The sequence below is a fragment of the Mus caroli genome, chromosome 10 (genome assembly GCF_900094665.2).
Source record: "Mus caroli chromosome 10, CAROLI_EIJ_v1.1, whole genome shotgun sequence".
In the NCBI taxonomy this organism is placed as follows: Eukaryota; Metazoa; Chordata; class Mammalia; order Rodentia; family Muridae; genus Mus; species Mus caroli.
This window is the reverse complement of record NC_034579.1, coordinates 103,672,161-103,690,397: the sequence shown is the minus strand read 5'-3', so window position 1 is coordinate 103,690,397 and position 18,237 is coordinate 103,672,161. Positions and strand designations below refer to the sequence as shown.

Genomic DNA, 18,237 nt, shown 5'->3' with positions numbered 1-18,237 from the left:
TCATCACCAAGGAAGTCAGGACTGGAACTCAAGCAGGTCAGAAAGCAGGAGCTGATGCAGAGGCCATGGAGGGATGTTCTTTACTGGCTTGCTTCCCCTGCTTGCTTCCCTTGCTTTCTTATAGAACCAAGACTGCCAGGCCAGAGATGGTCCCACCCACAAGGGGTCTTTCCCCCTTGATCACTAATTGAGAAAATGCCCCACAGCTGGATCTTATGGAGGCATTTCCTCAACTGAAGCTCCTCTCTGTGATAACTCCAGCTGTGTCAAGTTGACACACAACCAGCCAGTACAGCACCCTAACTACTAACCTCAGCCAGGAAGACCTTCTTCACTGAACCTACATTAGTTCCTATTGTGTGTCTGGGAGATGCAAACCCTCTTGAATTTCAACATTTTTGCCAATTGGACCTTTACTCAAATGCTTCCTTTTTATTTATATTTGGTTGAGAGACTTTTAAAATTATTTTTATACACGTGTGTGAGTGCAGGTGCCATGGCCTGTGTGTGATGGTCAGAGGGCAATTATTGGGAACCAGGGGCTGAACTTGGGTCATCAGACTGGGTGGTTATAGCCTTTATCCTCACGATGCCCTCTCGCCTCCGAAATGCTTCTTACTAATGATATTTCATTTAACTATCCTGTCTGGACAAATGGCAGCTACACTAATTAGCATTCTGCGTCTCTCCTCAGCCCTGCTGCATAGTCTGTTTCTTCCCACGCCTGCTGTTAAAATTCTCTCATCCCTTCTTTACTGCACTGTCTAAGATACCTTAAAAATCACATCGCACATTTAACTCAGGGGGGGTTTCCGATCAGCTGTCACATGCGAGCTGTATGAACTCGGACCACTTATTCAACATCTTGGGACTGTTTCTTCCCTCTTTAATGAGGATAGATATCTCAGCCTCTGAAAAGGCTGCTGGGCTGGTATTATAGAGGGTAATAAATATGACGGCTTCTGGAAAACACCCAGTGTTTGTTAGATAACCGAGCTACGGTCAGGAGAAAATAAGGTTAGTACATGTGAGCTCTTCTCAGCATGTTGGTCTCTTCCATTTTGCTTCCTTTACGCTACGGTAACTTAGGGGGCAATTTCCAGGCATCTGTGCCATATTACATCAGGGTTGGCACATAGAAGATGTGTTAGTCCTTCATAAAAAGAGCGGCTTAAAAAAAAAAAAAACATTTTGCGATGGATGGATTTCAGTATGGCCAAAATTAACACTAAGAAATAGAAGAGAACACACTCTGGGTTCTTGAAGACTACTTACTGCGAATTATCTTCTACTTTCTGTCTGTAGATGGCTGCCAGACTTCCAATTTCCAGGGAATAAGCTGACCCTGGAAGGGAACGTGAAGTTTAGCAAATACAGAGGGAGCCTTCCGTGTGCAGATATACACAACAGAGACCATTCCTCACAGCGTAGGGATTGTGAAAGCTACCTCAAATCTGTTTGGGTTTTGTTTCAAAAAGGGCAATCTCCAGAAGTCAGCTGTGGGTGGTGATTCCAGGTCTCATTAAGAAGAAGCAAGAAAGCAAAACACGTCTTGTTGCCCAAGTCACTAACATCTGGGATATATCAAGGAGGCCAAGCGTAGCAAGCCGATTGATCAAGGCTGACTGGATCAATTTCAGGCGTGGGGCTATGCTCACACACTGTGAAGTCAGCATGTCTTTTGCAGCCAATAATTGTTTGACTTCAGGCAAGTCAAGCTAGCAGTTGGAAAAAAAAAGTCGCGTGGGTCTAGAGAGATAATTTGAAAATGCCTGCATATCGCCAAGGCTATTCCTCCGTGGCAACCAACGGACTCCAAGGGCTAACCAAGGGCAGTTACCTTGTCTTTCTCCCTGTGGGCTGCTGGGCTCTGAGCTCACTTTTCTCTGTATCTTCTCAGACATGTGAACCGTGTCAAAGGAACCGTACCGCACCAGCCTCTCTTTTGCACACACTCGGATCTGGCCGTATGCTTCCTTCTTCAAATCCGGTAAGATGGATGCAGAGACGTCCAACAGTTCTTCATCTAGAGGGAGAGACAGAGAAATGGAGTGCCGCTCTACAGCTATAACCTTGGGTCATCTCTTTAAGGGATGCTTCCAGGGGCCTGGAGAGATGGCTCAGTGGTTAGGAGCACTGGCTGCTTCTCCAGAGAACTCAGGTTCCGTCTCCACGTGGTAGCTCACAACTGTCCGTAACTCTAGTTTCGGGGGACCTGACACCCCCAAACAGGCATTCATGCAGGCAAAACATCATTGCATATAAAACAAAAATAAATAAACTAAAAAAGAGAGAGATGGCTTTGAACTTAAAATTGAAGTGGAGTTACCCTATTTAAAGAAAAGTTAATGAGCTATCTTAAATCTTAATTTCTTTCCATGTACTGGGAAAAGAAAAGTAGCTAACTATAAAATGAGAGTGAATCCATATGTACCTAAAATTATTCTAAGGGCAATCAAAGTGGGGCAAGATGTTCTTCAACCCGAGTTAGAACAGGCCCTAGCATTCTAATGCTCCGTTAGGGTCCAACAGCAAAGGCAACCCAACCGTGCTCGGCTCCACACGCGTGTTTTGAGATTCACTTTCAAGATGAATCAACCTCTCTTGTCGAAGCTCCAGGGCAATGCAGAAATGAATCTGAATTTCCTACTCGGCCTTTTTCATCTCTTTCTTACGCACGTAGGGGCCTGGTTACCAAGTGACCAAAGGAATAAGGTCGGCAGCCCTCAAGGCTGAAGGCTGGGGATGGAGATCATTTTATGCTTCAGGGTGCCAGCGTGAAGTCAAGTTGGAAAGTTCTGTAACTTGGGCAGCTATCCCTGCCATCTGAATCGCCATTCTCGCCTTGGCTGTTTATTTCTTATAAAGCTCAAAGCGTACCTATTTTAATTATAAATCTGATTTAACCCGCTGAAAAGTCCATCTAGCCCTTTCAGAAAATTCACTTCCACCTCATACAGCTTTGAAACTGAGTGAAAAAGGAATCTTTACGGCTTTCACTTTCCTGTAACAAAAGCCCGAATATATGTTCCTTTTATTAACAAAACATCAGAAAATAAAACAAAAAGAACAAAAGAATGGGTCAAGCCAGTCTTCGGGGACCATATTTGCCTGCTCTCCTGAATCAAATAAAACACAGAGCTGAAATGAACACACCCGTGGCTCTCAGGATGGGGAAGACAATGACTCCTTAAAGCAGAAATAAACTTAGGCGAGCTTTGACGGCCCTGACTGAACTGCCTGAAGGATGTTTCTAGGTTGGGGTGAAGGGAACCTGATAGTTTCCCCCGGCCGAGGGCGCCCCTGGGAGAACTAAAGCATTATGGCAGCCCGAGTTCACAAGGCAGAATCCTGAAGAGGACAAACCAGGAGACAGACTGGGGGGAGGCGCTGGGGGGCTGGGAAGGGCTCCCCAAAGCACTCAGTGCCGTATGAGAAGTCAGAACAGTACGGGAGGTCAGGGAAGGAAGCACTGGGAAGGGGGCATTGTTGACTAAACGTTACTGCCTCAGCAGTGGGAAAGTGGTCTAGTCTCCTGTTCATACAGGCTACGTTTTCTCTCCTTATCCGAGGACAGGTTGATTCCAGAGTTTGGCTGCTGTAAACAGAGCTGTGACAACCTTGAGTGCAGATACCTCCTCAATACACCAGTCTCGGTTCCCATGGCTACTAGTGGCACTGTCGGACGATGCAGTAGCTTCTGCTCTCATTTCTGAGGAACCTCCATCTTGCCTCCTGTTATGGCTATACTACTTTGCAATCCTAGCAGTGATAAGGCTTCCACTTTCTCCATAACCAAGAGTGTGCGTGATAAACAGTCATTTAACTGGAGCGAGAGACATTCCCCTGTGGTTTTGATTTCCATTTCCCATGTGACTAATGACACTCAGACATGTAACTGGTTTTACCCATCCCCCCCACCTGTTGCTTGAATTTTATAGTCTGGAAATTATTTCCCTGTCGCATAATGCACAATTATCTCCTCCCATTCTGTAGAGTGCTTCTTCACTGTTGGCTGTATCAAGTTGTTGTTTTTTTTTTTTTTTTTAAAGTTTGATGTATTCTTATTTTCCGATGTTATTTATTGACTATGCTTTGGGGATTCTACTAAAAAAATATGTTGTCAAGATTAACGCCCTGAAGCACCCCACCTGTTGTTTTCTAGAAGCTTGGCTTAATGGCATACTTTTTTTCTTTTAGTGAGATGGGGCTCCAGGGGCTTATGAAAATGTTACCATTTTCTGGGCACCATTTTTTGAAGAGACTCTTGTCACTTTTGTCAAAGGTTAGTTGGCTGTAAACAGGATTTACTTCTTGGTCTGTATTCCACTGGGCTGACTAGCAAGCAGACTGGTTCTGTTTGGACACCCTAGCTCTAGGCTCTAGCACGGTCTGGAGTCGAGGACTACCATCCTGTCTGGGTCCGCAGTCTGCAGTAAGGCTCTGAAGTGAAGTATCATAATGCTTCTGGCTTGCTGGTTTGGGCTCAGATTTTTTTTTTCCCCCATTTTGTTTTGAATGTCTATAGCCTTGCCACGGGGAATTCAATATGTAGACTAAGCTGGCCTAGAACTCACAAAGATCCACTTGTCTCTGTTTCCCAAGAACTGGGATTACAATTTTGAGAAGCTGTGGTCAATTCCTTTTACCAGGTTGGCAGTTGTAGATACATCCGCCCTTTGGTAAAATTTGTCTGTAGGGATTTTATTTGTAGTGAACAGTGCTTCCTCGATTTCTTTCTTGTTATTGTTGTGTGCAAACATAACTCATCGTTGTCTGCTGGTCTGCAATCTATCTGAATCCACTTGCTGCTTCTAACAGGTTCGGTGGTGACTAGGTTTCTTCCTCTACCTAAAGTCATGCTGTTTGAAAACGGTCATTTCATCATCCCTTCCTTTCTGACTTACGTCTCAGTCCTGAGGATCTAAAGGCTTCCACTGCTATGCTGGGTAAGAATGGTGGGAGATTTAAGACGGTAGCTAACATTTCTTTTCTACTACTGTTCAGCTCTTCTCTGGTTTTCACTTGCCTCATTAAGTTGTTTACTTGAAACCCGATTTTGCTAAATGTAGGTGCTTAACTGTTACAAACTTCTTTCTTGTTACTTCTGCTGTCCCATAGATTTTCATGTCATACTTGCCTTGCATTTTTAAAAAAAAAGTTTAAATATCCCCTTTGATCTTTTCATTGATGGGATATCAAGGGAGTATTGTTTAATTTCAATGTATTTGTACAACTTACAAAGTTCTTTTGTTGACGTCTAGTTTGATTCCTTTGTGGTCAGAGATGATACTATATTTATTTATTAGATACACATTTATTTATTTATTTGAACTGTTGAGATTTGTTTTGTAGCGTGGCACGTGACCTTAGAGAAGCTTCCTCATGCTGATGGGCCTATGTACTCTATAGCTGTCAGATGAAATGCTCTATAAGTGACTGTACATTTACTCTAACAGTGAGCTCCGTGTGGATGTTTCTTTGGTGATAGTTAACATCTGGCCGCCACACCCACTGCTGAAGGCAGGGACGCCTCCACTATTCACTCTTTTCTTGACAGTCTCTCTCTACATAGCCCTGGCTGGCCTGAAACCGACCTTGTAGATCAAGGTAGCTTCGAACTCACAGAGATCACTTGTTTCTGCCTCTGAAATGTTGGGCTTAATGCCACCCGCCACTACTGTGGCCTCCCTGCCTTGAGATCTAATGATGTTGGCTTTCTATACTTGCATACTTTGGGTGTACATAAACATTTACATTTCTGGTTGAATTGCTCCTTTTGTGATTAAATGCCCATTGTGTCTTTTTACCATTTGTGATACAAAGCTTACTTTATCTGATGTGAAAATATAGCTACTCCTCGTCTCAGCCCCTGTCTCCTTGGCACATCTCTCTCTTCTTCTTCTTTGCTCTTCATGGCCTTGGTGTACCCATTCAGCGAGCTTTATCTTGATGGGGTGGGGGAGTGGTGGTGGTGGCATCTGTGTGCATCCCCTGTCAGTGCTGACTGGACATACGTTTATCATCCTGTTCACTATTTTCTGGTTGTTCTGAGCATCTCCCACTTTTCCTCTTTGAGGTTTGGCTTTCTATATTAATAAGGTCGGATGCTCTCCAGAGGCCCCGGATGGGTCCCTTGAGCTGGGTTAAAGGTGTTTGCTATGGAGGTGTGGGTCTCCTCACTGGTTCTCAGACACACAGTAAGTGTTCTTATCCCCTCTCTGACTCTCACTGCATTCTCTCCTGGTGTCGTGCCCTGGTTGAGAGGTGGGCTGGTCCAATGGGGATGCCACTTGACACCTGTGCGTTCAGATCTGATGATAACATCCCTGAGAGGCGTTTCTGAGGTCCTGTCTCTTAGATTTTATGTGTGTGTCTGAGCGATGCTTGAGATTGGATTTCTCTATCATCCTCAAGATTTGAGGACTTTCCAGCACTTTCTACAGTAGAGACAGATTCCCAGGCCCTGCCCTTCCCTTCCGAATGCCACCATACGAATGCTTGTTTACTTCTGGCTGAGTAAGTCTCAAACGCATGAACTTTTTTTCTTTTTCTTCGTTTTCCTTTGTTTTTAACCTGTCCTGTTCAAAGGATGTCAAGTTCACAAATTCTCTGTGTAATCTATTTTGTTGTTGGGCCTCTTGACTTGTTTTTTAAATTATTATTTGGCTCGAAGATTTCCCTTTGGTTTTTATTTGATCTCCTGCTCCTTGCTAAGTTTCTTATGCACATGATTATCTAGTTTCCTAATTCCATCGAATCGTTCATATGCTTTCACGGCTCATTAAATTTCTTGGAATTACGCTTTTGAATTCTGTCAGGTAATTAAGTTCCTTTTCTTTGTGGAGTCCGTTGCTGAATTTACTATGTGGTTCCATTACATCTTAAAAATGTTTCTCTCGTGTGTTGGCTTGGATGTCTATCCAGCTGGCAGAACCACCGACTACCAGTTTTACAGGGTGGTTTCTACAGCGGGGCTTTTTCCTGGCAATCTGTGCAATGGCAGGCTGTTTAGCGTAGGCTCCAGGCAGATGTTTTAGTCATGCAACTTCTTCAGTTGTAATCAACATCTGCAACATATGTGGGTGTCTTGGAGGTTCACGCTGCAGAGCATGTAGAACTAACTCACTGCCAGCTGACAAGCGGCTCTCTCGGGGGAAGCGTGTTTGCTTGCAGCTCTGCAGTGGATCTGGATGTGGGGTGCCCGTCTGTTCCGTGACAGAGGTCATGCTGTCCCCGAGGGTCTGGCTAAGTGCAGGAGAGCACGCTTAGGAGCAAAGTGCCTGCTAATATTTGAGCATTGCAAATAAGCAGAACTCATCAGGGCTCCTGTGAGTATCTGAGGGCTGCAGGGGTGGATTTGCAGGCCCTCTGGAAGCTAATATACTCAGGACCAGCTCACTGGCAGGTTCCTGGTCTGATAATAGGTAGGTGGGGTCCAGTCTGCTTCTTAGAGATTCCTTGGGAGGAAACTGAGAACAGAGTGTGTCCAGTCGCTACCTGGGGCCGGAGGAGAATGAGCAAGGTCACAGAACTGGTTTCTAGAAGTCTCAATGGATTGGTGGCTGCTTTTAAGGGTACGGAGGAGTGGGTCACTCTTCCCAGCGGGGCCTCTGTGGGTCAAGCTTCTCAGAGGCTTACTGTTACTATGTCATTGTGGGCCTTAGCCACTAGCTGGTTGCTGGGATGCTTCCTGTAGCTAGGGGTGGGCCGATATGAATGGTCAGGTGGTTCGAGGGCAACAGGAAGTTAGGAAGAGCCAGCCACCTGTTACAGAGGGACCTCTGTAAACTAAGCTATTCAGTGTGGGTTGCTCAGGGAACTTCCAGGGGGGCTACCAGGCTGGTTCACAAGGCCGAGCTGGCAGACAACATCCTGGCTGTGTGACTTGAATTTCGAGATGGTGGGTGGGCTCTTTCCTTGACCTGTGTGGGCTGCAGGCTTTTCTAACACGTATCAGGCATCTGGTGAGTGCAGACTGCTGGGTCCTTATGCTCATTCTCCCTGGATCAGCACTTCACAACTTGTGGGGCGCGACCCCTGCGGGTCAGTTTGTGACAAGGAAAATATATCCTGCATTTCAGACATCTACCTTATGATTCGTAACAGTAGCAAAGTTAATAGTTATGAAGTAGCAATAAAAATCACTTTATGGGTAGGGGTCACCACAAAGTGAGGCACAGTATTAAAGGGTTGAAGCACTAGGAAGGGTGGGGACCACTGCCCTTGATTCAGGGTTGGTTAGGAGACTGGCTGCAGATGCTGTGCTGTGCTGTGCTGTGCTCTGTGTGTGTGTGTGTGTGTGTGTGTGTGTGTGTGTGTGTGTTAACTTGCACCTTTCCAAGTCTATCTTCATGGCCCTCAGAGCTCTGCTACACATCTGACCCCACTGCATTTCAGGGAGGTCGCTGGTTCCGCTTTTCCTTGTTTTGATTCTTAGTTGAGGGGGGAAGCAACGCTGGAGTCTGTCTATAAGCAGCCATCTTGCTGATGTCCCTCTAGAGGGCCATTTTAGGTAGCAGAGTCACTGACCAAAGTGCAGGCACGTAAACACATGACACTAAAGACCGGGACACTGGAACAAGAAGCCTTGAACAGCCACATCTAGGAATGAGTCCACTGGAAAACCCATTTTTTTTTTTCCTTTTCGTTGTTGTTGCTGTTTTGAATATACACAAATGACTACAAATGCCTCGAACACCCATTTTCAAGTGATAAATAAATTTTAGTGGCATGCAGATTTACAAATACGGAATCCACGAGTGGTTTTTTTTTTTTTTTTTTTTTAAATCTAGATCCTAATGTTATCAGGGAATCAGAGAGCTGTATCTTTTATAAGTCCTACTTATAAATTTATGCCACTAACGCCAACATTGAACAGGCAATTTAAAATATATTTAAAATAATTATCTTAAAGGCTTGTGCCCAGGCAGCAGAGCTACATGGAAAGTTCCTTTCACAGAAGATCCAGCCCCCAACCGCCCAGATGTTAACTGTGAAATAAACACCTGTGATGATGGTTTAGCAGAATCATGGTGTATTTAACCTTTTAATGAAATTACCTAAAAGGTAGTGACTATGTCCCCACTAGACTTAGAAGCTCCCTGCCTTATGTCATGCTAGTTTTGAGTAATTGATTGTAGCTTTTTAATCTTATTTGAGATTTCCCTGTAGAACGACGGTTTGTTTTGCCTATGTAGAAATAACCCAGGTTCAGAAGTGTCACTTTAGACCTTCAGGCTTAAGCTTTCAGGAAAAAAAGTTCCAGAACAAAATAAAAAGCTCACAAGTAGGTATACTTTAACAGGTACAGAAACCCATGGGCTAAGCTTCTAGTATTTTCCTTTCTGGTGTGTATGTGGCAACCCGCACTGATGTTTTCTGGATCGTAATTACTGTTCCAAGAGTGAGGTCATCAGCCGAAGGTTCCGTGTGACATGGAGAACGGGAAAAGGTCAGTTTTGCTGTCTACATATAGAATTAGGAAAAGGAATATACCAGAGTTCCTTATCAAATCATCGCATCTCCTTACCAATGGAGCTGAAGTCCACAGGCCCGATCCACTTGAAGGCTGGTTTCCGGCCTCGCTCTTCTGTTACGTGAACTTTCTTTATCAGAGCCAGGCTGGTCAGAACATTGGCTATGTCATAGAGCCTCCGTACCTTTGCTTGAAGAAACACAAGTACTGTCATGCCACGGGTAATGCCGTTACATCTCAATTTAGGTGACAGGGAAGGTCCCTTGGCTACCACATAAACCTCCGGAGGACAGGCAGTGTGAGATTAGTGGCTCTGTCGTGATTATCACTCAAGATCTATGTCCCTGAATCCTCTGCAGACACACAACGTGTCTTCCCCTCCCGGAACTTCACATCTCAGGAATCCTGTGCTGATAAGCAGGGGGCTCCACTATAGCAAAACTACTGGGCAAATAGGCTGAGATTGAAGGCTTAGTGAATATATAACTCTGGTATGTGGGCAGCACACCAGTGTCCTGAGTACATTCCCCTACCCCAGCTCCCCGCTCCAGCAAGAGGTAGTGACACCTGCCTGACAGGCAGCTGGCCTGTGAAAATGACAGGGACTCCCTGGGCAACCAGTGAAGCCATACTTCTGGGTACATAGAACGCCTGAGATTCAAGGTCACGAGGTATAGTTGTGAAAAAACAGCAGCTGCTCACCTAAAGCCCTAGCCAAGGGGGAGAGGCATGAGGGCATCTGAATGCCTTCTAAGGACATTGCGCGTATGAAAGTGGGGAGGCACAGAAAGACAGAAGAGGCGCATTAAAAAACCAAAACCCCAAAACAAACAAACAAACAAAACAAGACAAGATAGCGTGCCTACTTTTCTATTCAAGAAATGAATAAAGGGTCTGATGGCCACTTGATGTCGAGGTCGCTGCCAGGGCTGGAATTTATCTTAACCGTCTCACCCACCGGGTGGCCATTATTCTAGCAAAACCCCAAAAGGCGACTGGGGAATTCACTAGTGCGTATGAACCCTGCTGCAAGGCTCTCGGGGGAAGGAAGGTGCGTGGGTGTGGCACCGAGAGACTCTCTCCCTTCCGAGACAGCCCTACCCCCACCCGGTCCCCCAACCCTGAGCGTTCCTTGCCTGCTTACCTGTAGACAACTTTCATTTCCACCCTTCAGAGAAGTAGGCGGGGGAGGGGGAAGAAAGGGGAAAGAACACTCAGACAGTCTGCTTGGATGTAGTGTCAGCATAGAGAAATGCACACACCCTCCCTGGCCTGCGCTCTCCGGGTGCGTTCTGCCTCCCTGTCCTCGGTAACCTTGGAGTAAGGGGTCTGCCTTGGGTTTGGTGGGGGTTCTATTAGATGATTGACCTCTTAAAGCGCAGAGGGCTTTTGTGAGCACAAGGAATATGTTTCTCCTAAACCAGCACTGTCAATAAAAACCCTCTTCTGTACATATTTATTTCAGCATCTGCCGCCTTCTCTTTTTGTGCGGCTACGTGGATTAGGTGACGGCTCTTACTTTTGAATTTGCTGTGGTCCGGGGTATCTTGGCTTTCTTCTATGAGGATTTTGGCAGCTACATCCAGGGTGACAATCTTGGTTTTGGAGACGAGGAACAGCATGACAAACTTCTGGCTCATAATTCTTAAAGATTTATCTTTTCGACTGTTTGCAGATGCTAAAAAGGGAGGAAAAAAAAAATCATTGTAACATGAATTTACCACAAGAAAGATTTCGCTACCAGTTTTCCAGAGCTATCTCGCCCCGCCAGCACATGGAAGGATCATCCAGTGACAGGCAGAAGCCTGCTGGACGCACATCACAAAAATAAGCCCATAAAGAAATCAGAAGGCTTTTCCTGCATCTTGTAAAATGCCTATCTCGGGTGCGGACTCGGAGATGGGGATTTTCTATTGCTCATAACACTTCATATTTACATCACATGATAGAAGCCACAGAGCAGTATTTCCTTAAGCAACTTTTTGAAAAGATTAACGCAGGCAGATAAAGGGAGAGGGCTAGGGTTCAGTTGTTTTCTGAATGTCTTTCATAAGAACCCTGTTTGCGGGTAGGGGTAGTGTGTGCACACATGGAGCCCCGAGGGTGATATGTCAAATTTCAATTGCTTATCCATCTTCTTTTTGAGACGGGGCCTCTCACAGAACCCAGAGCTCACTGATTCAGCTGGATTGACTAGCCAGAGAGTCCCAGGGACCCTCTTATCTCTGCCTCTCCAGTGCTAGCATCATAGATAGGCACACGCCACTGTGCCCTACTTTATTTGGGCCCTTAGCTAGCTCCCTAGCCCAAGAACCTCATTTTCCTCTGTTATCACAGTGTCTAGAATGAACCCTAACAGAGTAGGTGCCTGCCTTTACCCAGAGAGGAAACTGATTATCGGTGCGTTGCTGTGGATGGCAGGTAGAGAATCCTGAGAGATGATCGTCTCCTCTGCCTGTATGGGGAAGAACTTCCCCGTGGGCTGGGGCTAAAAGGCATTAAGCCGGGGAGCTGAAGAAAACCACTATAATCTTCCTTCGGGGTCGAATATTGCAAGGCCGAGTGCCAGTTTGATGGCCTGGTATATACCATCCTCACAGTGAGGAGGATGGGAGACTTATGGGCACCAAGTTTACAGCGAGAAGAGGAGACATGTTAAGTTGGGGTAAAGGAAGAAAAAGGAAGATATATCTATTAAACAAAACAAAACAAAACAAAACAAAACAAAGCAAAAACTGAATGACACCAAAGGCAAGCAGGGCTTGTCTATCTGTCTGTCTTAACAGATTGAGCTACAGAGGCTGCTGTCCTTGGTCATTTACTCTAGCAAGTAACTGCATAAAATGCTTTGAGAAGATAATGGCTTTCATGTGACATCCCAAAGGCAAGCAGTATGTGGCTATTGTATATGGCTCACAGTCTAACCAGGAGAGAGGTCACCTGTGAGGCGGAGTAGGCAGCCCAGTCTGGAGCCCTCTGACCTCTGGCAGACAGAATGAGAGAGTGCCTCTCCCCGAGGGCTGTCACACTGACGCCTTGCACCGTCATTCCCTGGACCATTATTCACGAGTTTGTAACAGACTCACAAGAGGGGTAGTCGGCTTCGGAAAAATCAAGTAGGTGTGGATCTCGGGGGTCTGGAGACCCGTCTTTCCTGCGTTCTCCGAACCTATACCCCATCAGGTCCAGCTCCTTCTGCTGGAGGCAGGCCATCTGCTCCTCGTACTTCTGTTCCTCTCCCAGTCTCTGTAGGGTCCTCAGGGTTTTGGGGAGGCTGTGCCGACCGTGCCAACCATACTGATTCTTAGCCACCCGGCTGACCAGATGCAACGACTCCAGCACGTTTACGATGTCATAGATGCGTCTCCTTTCCACGCCTGTTTGCGGAGAAGAAGCCAAAATACATCATGCAAATGAGCGTTTCTGAGTATCAACTCCCGAAGGGGTCTGCGAACAGGTCTGACATCCAAGTTAATGCCCAGCGATTGTGGATAACCCATGAATCCGCCTGAGGAGGATTCAAACAGACCCTGCTGATTCTTCTTGGGACATGACAGCTGGCTGGTGGGGACTGCATTCCTAACTTGCAGACGTGTATTGGCTACTAGTCTCGTCGTTTCGACAAGATACTTGACAAACACTATGTAAGGAAGGGTTTGAGCTGACTCATAGTTTGAGGAGACAGTCCGTCATGGTGAACAGTCATGGTGGTGGGACAGGAAGAAGCGAGTACAGTTACAGTCAGGAAGCAGATGAGACGAGGCTGGTGTTCAGCTTGCCCTGACTTCTCATTTTAATCGCTTGGGGACCCTACCCCATAGGGTCGTGCTACCACATCCTGGGTGGGTCTTCCCTGCTCAGTTCAGTCTTTCTGGGGATACCCTCATAGGCCCACTCACAGTGTGTTCCTGTCATGATCCTAAATCCTGTCACATGGACAGCAACGACTAAGCATCAACTAGACTGTACCAATAATGATCCCCTCACCGGACAGTACGGGCCTTTCTTGGGAGTTCGACTGATGTGACAGTTAATAGACAAACTCTGACCAGTCTGGATGATAAACACTGCCTGCCACTTTGAACTGGAAACCCTAGATTCAAGGGTTTGGGGTCCCTGCTCATGTGCCATGGTCGGCAGTAGTTCTCCTTGTCCTCTCAGTCACCATTTGCCAACATCAGACCAACAGTGAAGCACACAGCTCAGTGTAGGCGGCTGTGTAACTCACCGCCTCTCCCTGAACGCCCCCGAGTAGGATGTTTCTTCTAATTACTGAAAATATGTATGCTAGTTAAGTGTGGAAGGCACTAGAAACAGACTCCCTGGACATGAACCCTTAGTCTGTCCCTTATAAGTGTCCCACCCTAGGAAGTTCTCTAACCTTTCTATAGTACAGTACTTATCCTATAAAATAACTGTTGACATTAATATAAAGGGTTCTCAACAGATGTTAACTTTATCTCAATATTACATGAGTTGGAGCTACCTAAAACCCCCGCTAACACGAAGAGTCACGGTAGAGGCAGACTCTAACCATCTCTGGTTTGTGACTCATCCTGTGGTGTAACAGGCCCTAGGCCTACTGTCCCCTTTGCTCTCATCTGAGTATTCACATGAAAGCCTCCAGGGGCTTTGGAGAAAACCCAATCGTCTGTAAAGATGCTCTGTTTGTCTTCACTCCCAGAAACAGACCCAGTGACGGTAGCTTTGGGCTCCTCAAAGATATAATGGGAGAGAGACACGGAATAACAAAGACACCCCTGGGATGAAGAGGGGCTTTGTCACACACGTGAAGAGGCATTTCACGGTTAATCAGAACATTTCCACTCCCGACCGGCTTGCCCCTCACCCCAGGCTCAGTGCCGGCTGCCCTGCCGGAGGGTTCTGGCAGGAACCTCTTGCGCAGGGCTGTCTGGTTCTCTTCTCCAGCCTGTTTCCGCATAGCAACACATCCTGTGTAGCCCGCACCATCCCACAAACCTTCCCATTAGAAATGTCAAGTGAACGCAACTGAGACACCCTGGGGGCGGCCATATGCCTGGCTGTTGTATCAGTCCATGCTCGATAACTAAGCTGTTTAATCTCCACCTAGTGGCCAGGAGTCTAGTCCCAAGCAGGGAAAAGGAAGGAAGAGTCTGCCAGCTTTGAGAATAAGAATTGTGCAAATGGACACTTGGTAGGTTGTTTTGGTAAAAGCCAGACGTGGTAGCCCCTTGGCAGCTTAATTGCTCTCTGTCCCAATCATGCCTAAGTTTCACAGTTTACAGAGCTGTGTACGTATAAAGTTCTACTCGCAGGTCTCAGGGCCTACAGGCTACTCGGAGGCTTGGGGCAAGGAAGGCTTTATTAAGGCACTCTGCCTCCTTTCTTCCTTTGTTCTGAGGTGGTCCTACTAATTCTACTTATAATCCTAGTTGAACATATAAAGACTTGGCGATTACTACTATTTTTTCTATAGTCTATTATTTCCCTAGGAACCGACCGAGAACACCACTCAGCTCAGTGTAAGCGAAGGCTGTTGCGTTTTCTATTCACTAGAGTTATTTCCAAGTCCTTAAGTGCTCCTTCACCAACCCCAGAGTCAAGTCTATATCGCAGCAGACTCTGGAAACTACAGCTTCAAACTCCGCACATCTCTGGGGAAATGGAGGTCTGGCGAATTAGGAGGGGGCAAGGGGTTCAGACTCAAGGCCAAGAGATGGTCACTGGGGAAAACAGTTCCAAGGGAGACACTACTTTCCCATCTCACAAGATAAGAGACGGTGGCTCGTTTTACTTAGCGTGTCTGTGTCGTCACAGGACATTGGGAATCTGTTGATCTCATCTCTGTAGTTTGGTTCCAGGCAGCTATAACGTGATGAAATCTCTTTTATCCTCCCTGGGACTGTAATTTCCCCTTATATGCCTCATCTTTGTGTTCTGCAACACTAGTACCAGTGCGAAACCTCCAGGGGAAACTGAGTGTATATGGCAGGCAGGCGGGGCCAGGGGAGACTTTATGAACCCCGATGGGAATACTATATGATCTGGTAGTTAACCCTCATTTTCTGCAAGACTGTTTTCCAAGACTCCTGCCGGGACTGAGCTAAGCTTGTTAATCTTCTCTGCCCAGCTCTGTGACCTCTCTCCAAGTTTATGTTACAGACGAGAAAAGGTTAGTAACTTTTTTAAGTTAGGACAAAGTGGGAAAGGTCAGAGCCAGGTCCTACCTGCCTACCTAGCCCCCAGTCTTCCCCTCAGAATCAAGTCTCTCCACTGACTAGGTTTCTAACAGTCAGAATCTTTTCAGCTATTAACTCAAGTGACTCCCACTGACAGCCTGCTAACTGTGCCATGCTTCTCTGGGCTATGGAACAAAGGGAGCTATGAAACACCAACTATTGGCCATTCATTTAGCTTCCTCTCCTCAAATACTCCCCCGTAGGTAAAACTTCCTTGTTTTTAAGGGGATACTCCTTAAACCTCCAGATTATCAGGGATTCTATGTAATGACTGTCAATAAGTCGATCATCCTGAAACCAAATGCAGTCCTTGTCCACTAGGGGTCTCTCTTTCAAAGTAGCTGTGTACGTGTTTACAGCTGTGCAAGGCAGCACACTTGACACGTGTGCCCGCCACAAGCGCACATGTGCATTCTTCTTTGTTAGGAAGCTCGGCTCTATGAGTTACACTGGCCTGTGCGTCCTCTGTCCTGACAGGCTTGCTGTGGCGCTCCCGGCGGAGGCAGTCCAACGCCGTGTTTTATACAGGAAGTAATACTAGCTCCAAACTCTTTGAAGCATTGTTAAAGAGCAAGATATCTACAATTTTCTTCATGAGATGGGGTCTCCCTGAGTACCCTAGACCATGGCTCCAAATTTATAGTCCTACCTCTGTCCCAAAAGTACTGGGACTGCAGGTATGTACCGTCACACCCAGCTTCTATTTTTTTAGATCCTGAAATAAGAACTTAAGATGAGACTAATCTACAATGGAAATATAAGAATATTATCTTTTATCATTAAACACATTTCTCCCCCTGTAGGATTTAGCGGCTAAACCCACTTTGTACACGCTAAGCAAATTCTCTACCACTAAGCCACAGTTTCGATCCCCACATTTTTAAGGTGAAAGACCCAGAATTTCTGCTTGGCGCTTTAGGCCTAGGCTTCCTTGAATTCCGATGAAGGGAGATTTGGTGATGGTGGAGGCAGCTCTGCCCTTAACCCCGTCCTTATCCTCTTACAGGCCCTCCATTAGTAAATGAGAGTGCTTGGTGCCTCTGGCCCACCTGAGGTAACCAGCTTCCCGCTGTCAGAGCCCGCAGGTCTCCAGGCAACAACGGGGTGATACATACCGAGACTGACGGCGACCTCATCTAGGGAGATGGTGGTTTTCTCCGTTGACAAGGGGTAGCTTGGATAGCGAGCTAGAAACTTCTGGCACAGCAGCCCCAAGCTCTTCTGTTTCCTGCTTGGCCTTTGCTTTTCATACTCATCCACAGTGCCGTCTCCGGCCACGTCAAGCTGCAGGGGGCAGGGAGAAGTCATGGTCACCACCGGAACTGCTGATGCTGGAAAGCCGTTGGCAAAGTGACCCCAGTCCGAAATGACTTCTAGTCTAATTCTCTTAATGTCCTTCCTGTTATCTTCTCTGGACTAAGCTGTTTCTCATTTAAATACAAGAGGCTGGGATTCAGGGTTATAGGTTTAAAACAGGAATGATATCCTGGGCGGGGCGCTCCAACCTTGTCTCTCTTATGCGGGTAGCCCTGGCAGCAGAGACAGCAGGCACAGACGCCTGCTGGAGAGGTAGCATCTCGGCCTTCATCTTGGACCCTGTGTGTCAGAATCTGCTTTTCAGGACTCTGGGTGACTGTTACTGACAAAGCATGAGATACAGTGACCTGGAAAACTGTCATATAGTCGGGCATGGTGGCACACACCTTTGATCCCAGCACCCGGGAGGCAGAGGCAGGTGGATTTCTGAGTTCGAGGCCAGCCTGGTCTACAAAAAGTGAGTTCCAGGACAGCCAAGGCTATACAGAGAAACCCTGTCTCAAAAAAACCAAAAAAACCAAAAAAAAAAAAAAAAACCAAACCAAAACAAACAAACAAACCCAAAAAACTGTTATATAGGTTCAAGATAGACCAAATCTTCATGAAACTCCACCAGGGCCAGTGAGTCAGATCCTTCCGACTGATGCAGGAAAAAGCGCTTGATAAGTTTCGTTGTTTCAGATTCATGAAAATACAAAAGCGAATTATCTGGCTAGCTGAGAAACCTCGGAAGTGTTCCCTTAAAGCCGAGAAAGCAACAAGGATACTGTGATGAGGCTCAGCACAGGGAATGGCACAATTAGGAGGTGTGGCCCTGTTGGAATAGGTGTGGCCTTGTTGGAGTAGGTCTGTCACTGTGGGCATGGGCTTTAAGACCCTCATCCTAGCTGCCTGGAAGTCAGTATTCTGCTAACAGCCTTCAGATGAAGATGTAGAACTCTCAGCTCCTCCTGCACCATGTCTGCCTGGATGCTGCCATGCTCCTGCCTTGATGATGATGGACTGAACCTCTGAACCTGTAAGCCACCCCCAATTATATGTTGTTCTTATAAGAGTTGCCTTGGTCATGGTGTCTGTTCACAGCAGTAAAACCCTAAGACAGATACCCAAAGTCACTGGGCCTTTTCTGGGTTATGTGGGAAATCCTAGTAAGTATGTTAGGACAGTAAGCAGAAACTGAGGCAAAGGAATGGAAAACACAAACAAACCCTCTTCATCCTG

At 46.4% G+C, this 18,237-nt stretch overlaps 1 protein-coding gene across 2 annotated transcripts in view; it reads right to left on the bottom strand.

The window, feature by feature from the left end:
• The window catches only part of E2f7 (E2F transcription factor 7), a 42,457-nt gene that overhangs the window by 10,660 nt on the left and 13,560 nt on the right, over window positions 1-18,237 (bottom strand). For both annotated transcript variants that reach the window (XM_021174709.2, XM_021174708.2), the window contains exons 4-9: window positions 16,815-16,983; window positions 12,565-12,855; window positions 10,998-11,156; window positions 9,533-9,667; window positions 1,841-2,026; window positions 1,276-1,345 (exon numbers count right to left, since the gene is read on the bottom strand). In XM_021174709.2, coding sequence (XP_021030368.1) covers window positions 1,276-1,345; window positions 1,841-2,026; window positions 9,533-9,667; window positions 10,998-11,156; window positions 12,565-12,855; window positions 16,815-16,983 — 1,010 coding nt within the window. The remainder of the gene's footprint in view (window positions 1-1,275; window positions 1,346-1,840; window positions 2,027-9,532; window positions 9,668-10,997; window positions 11,157-12,564; window positions 12,856-16,814; window positions 16,984-18,237) is intronic.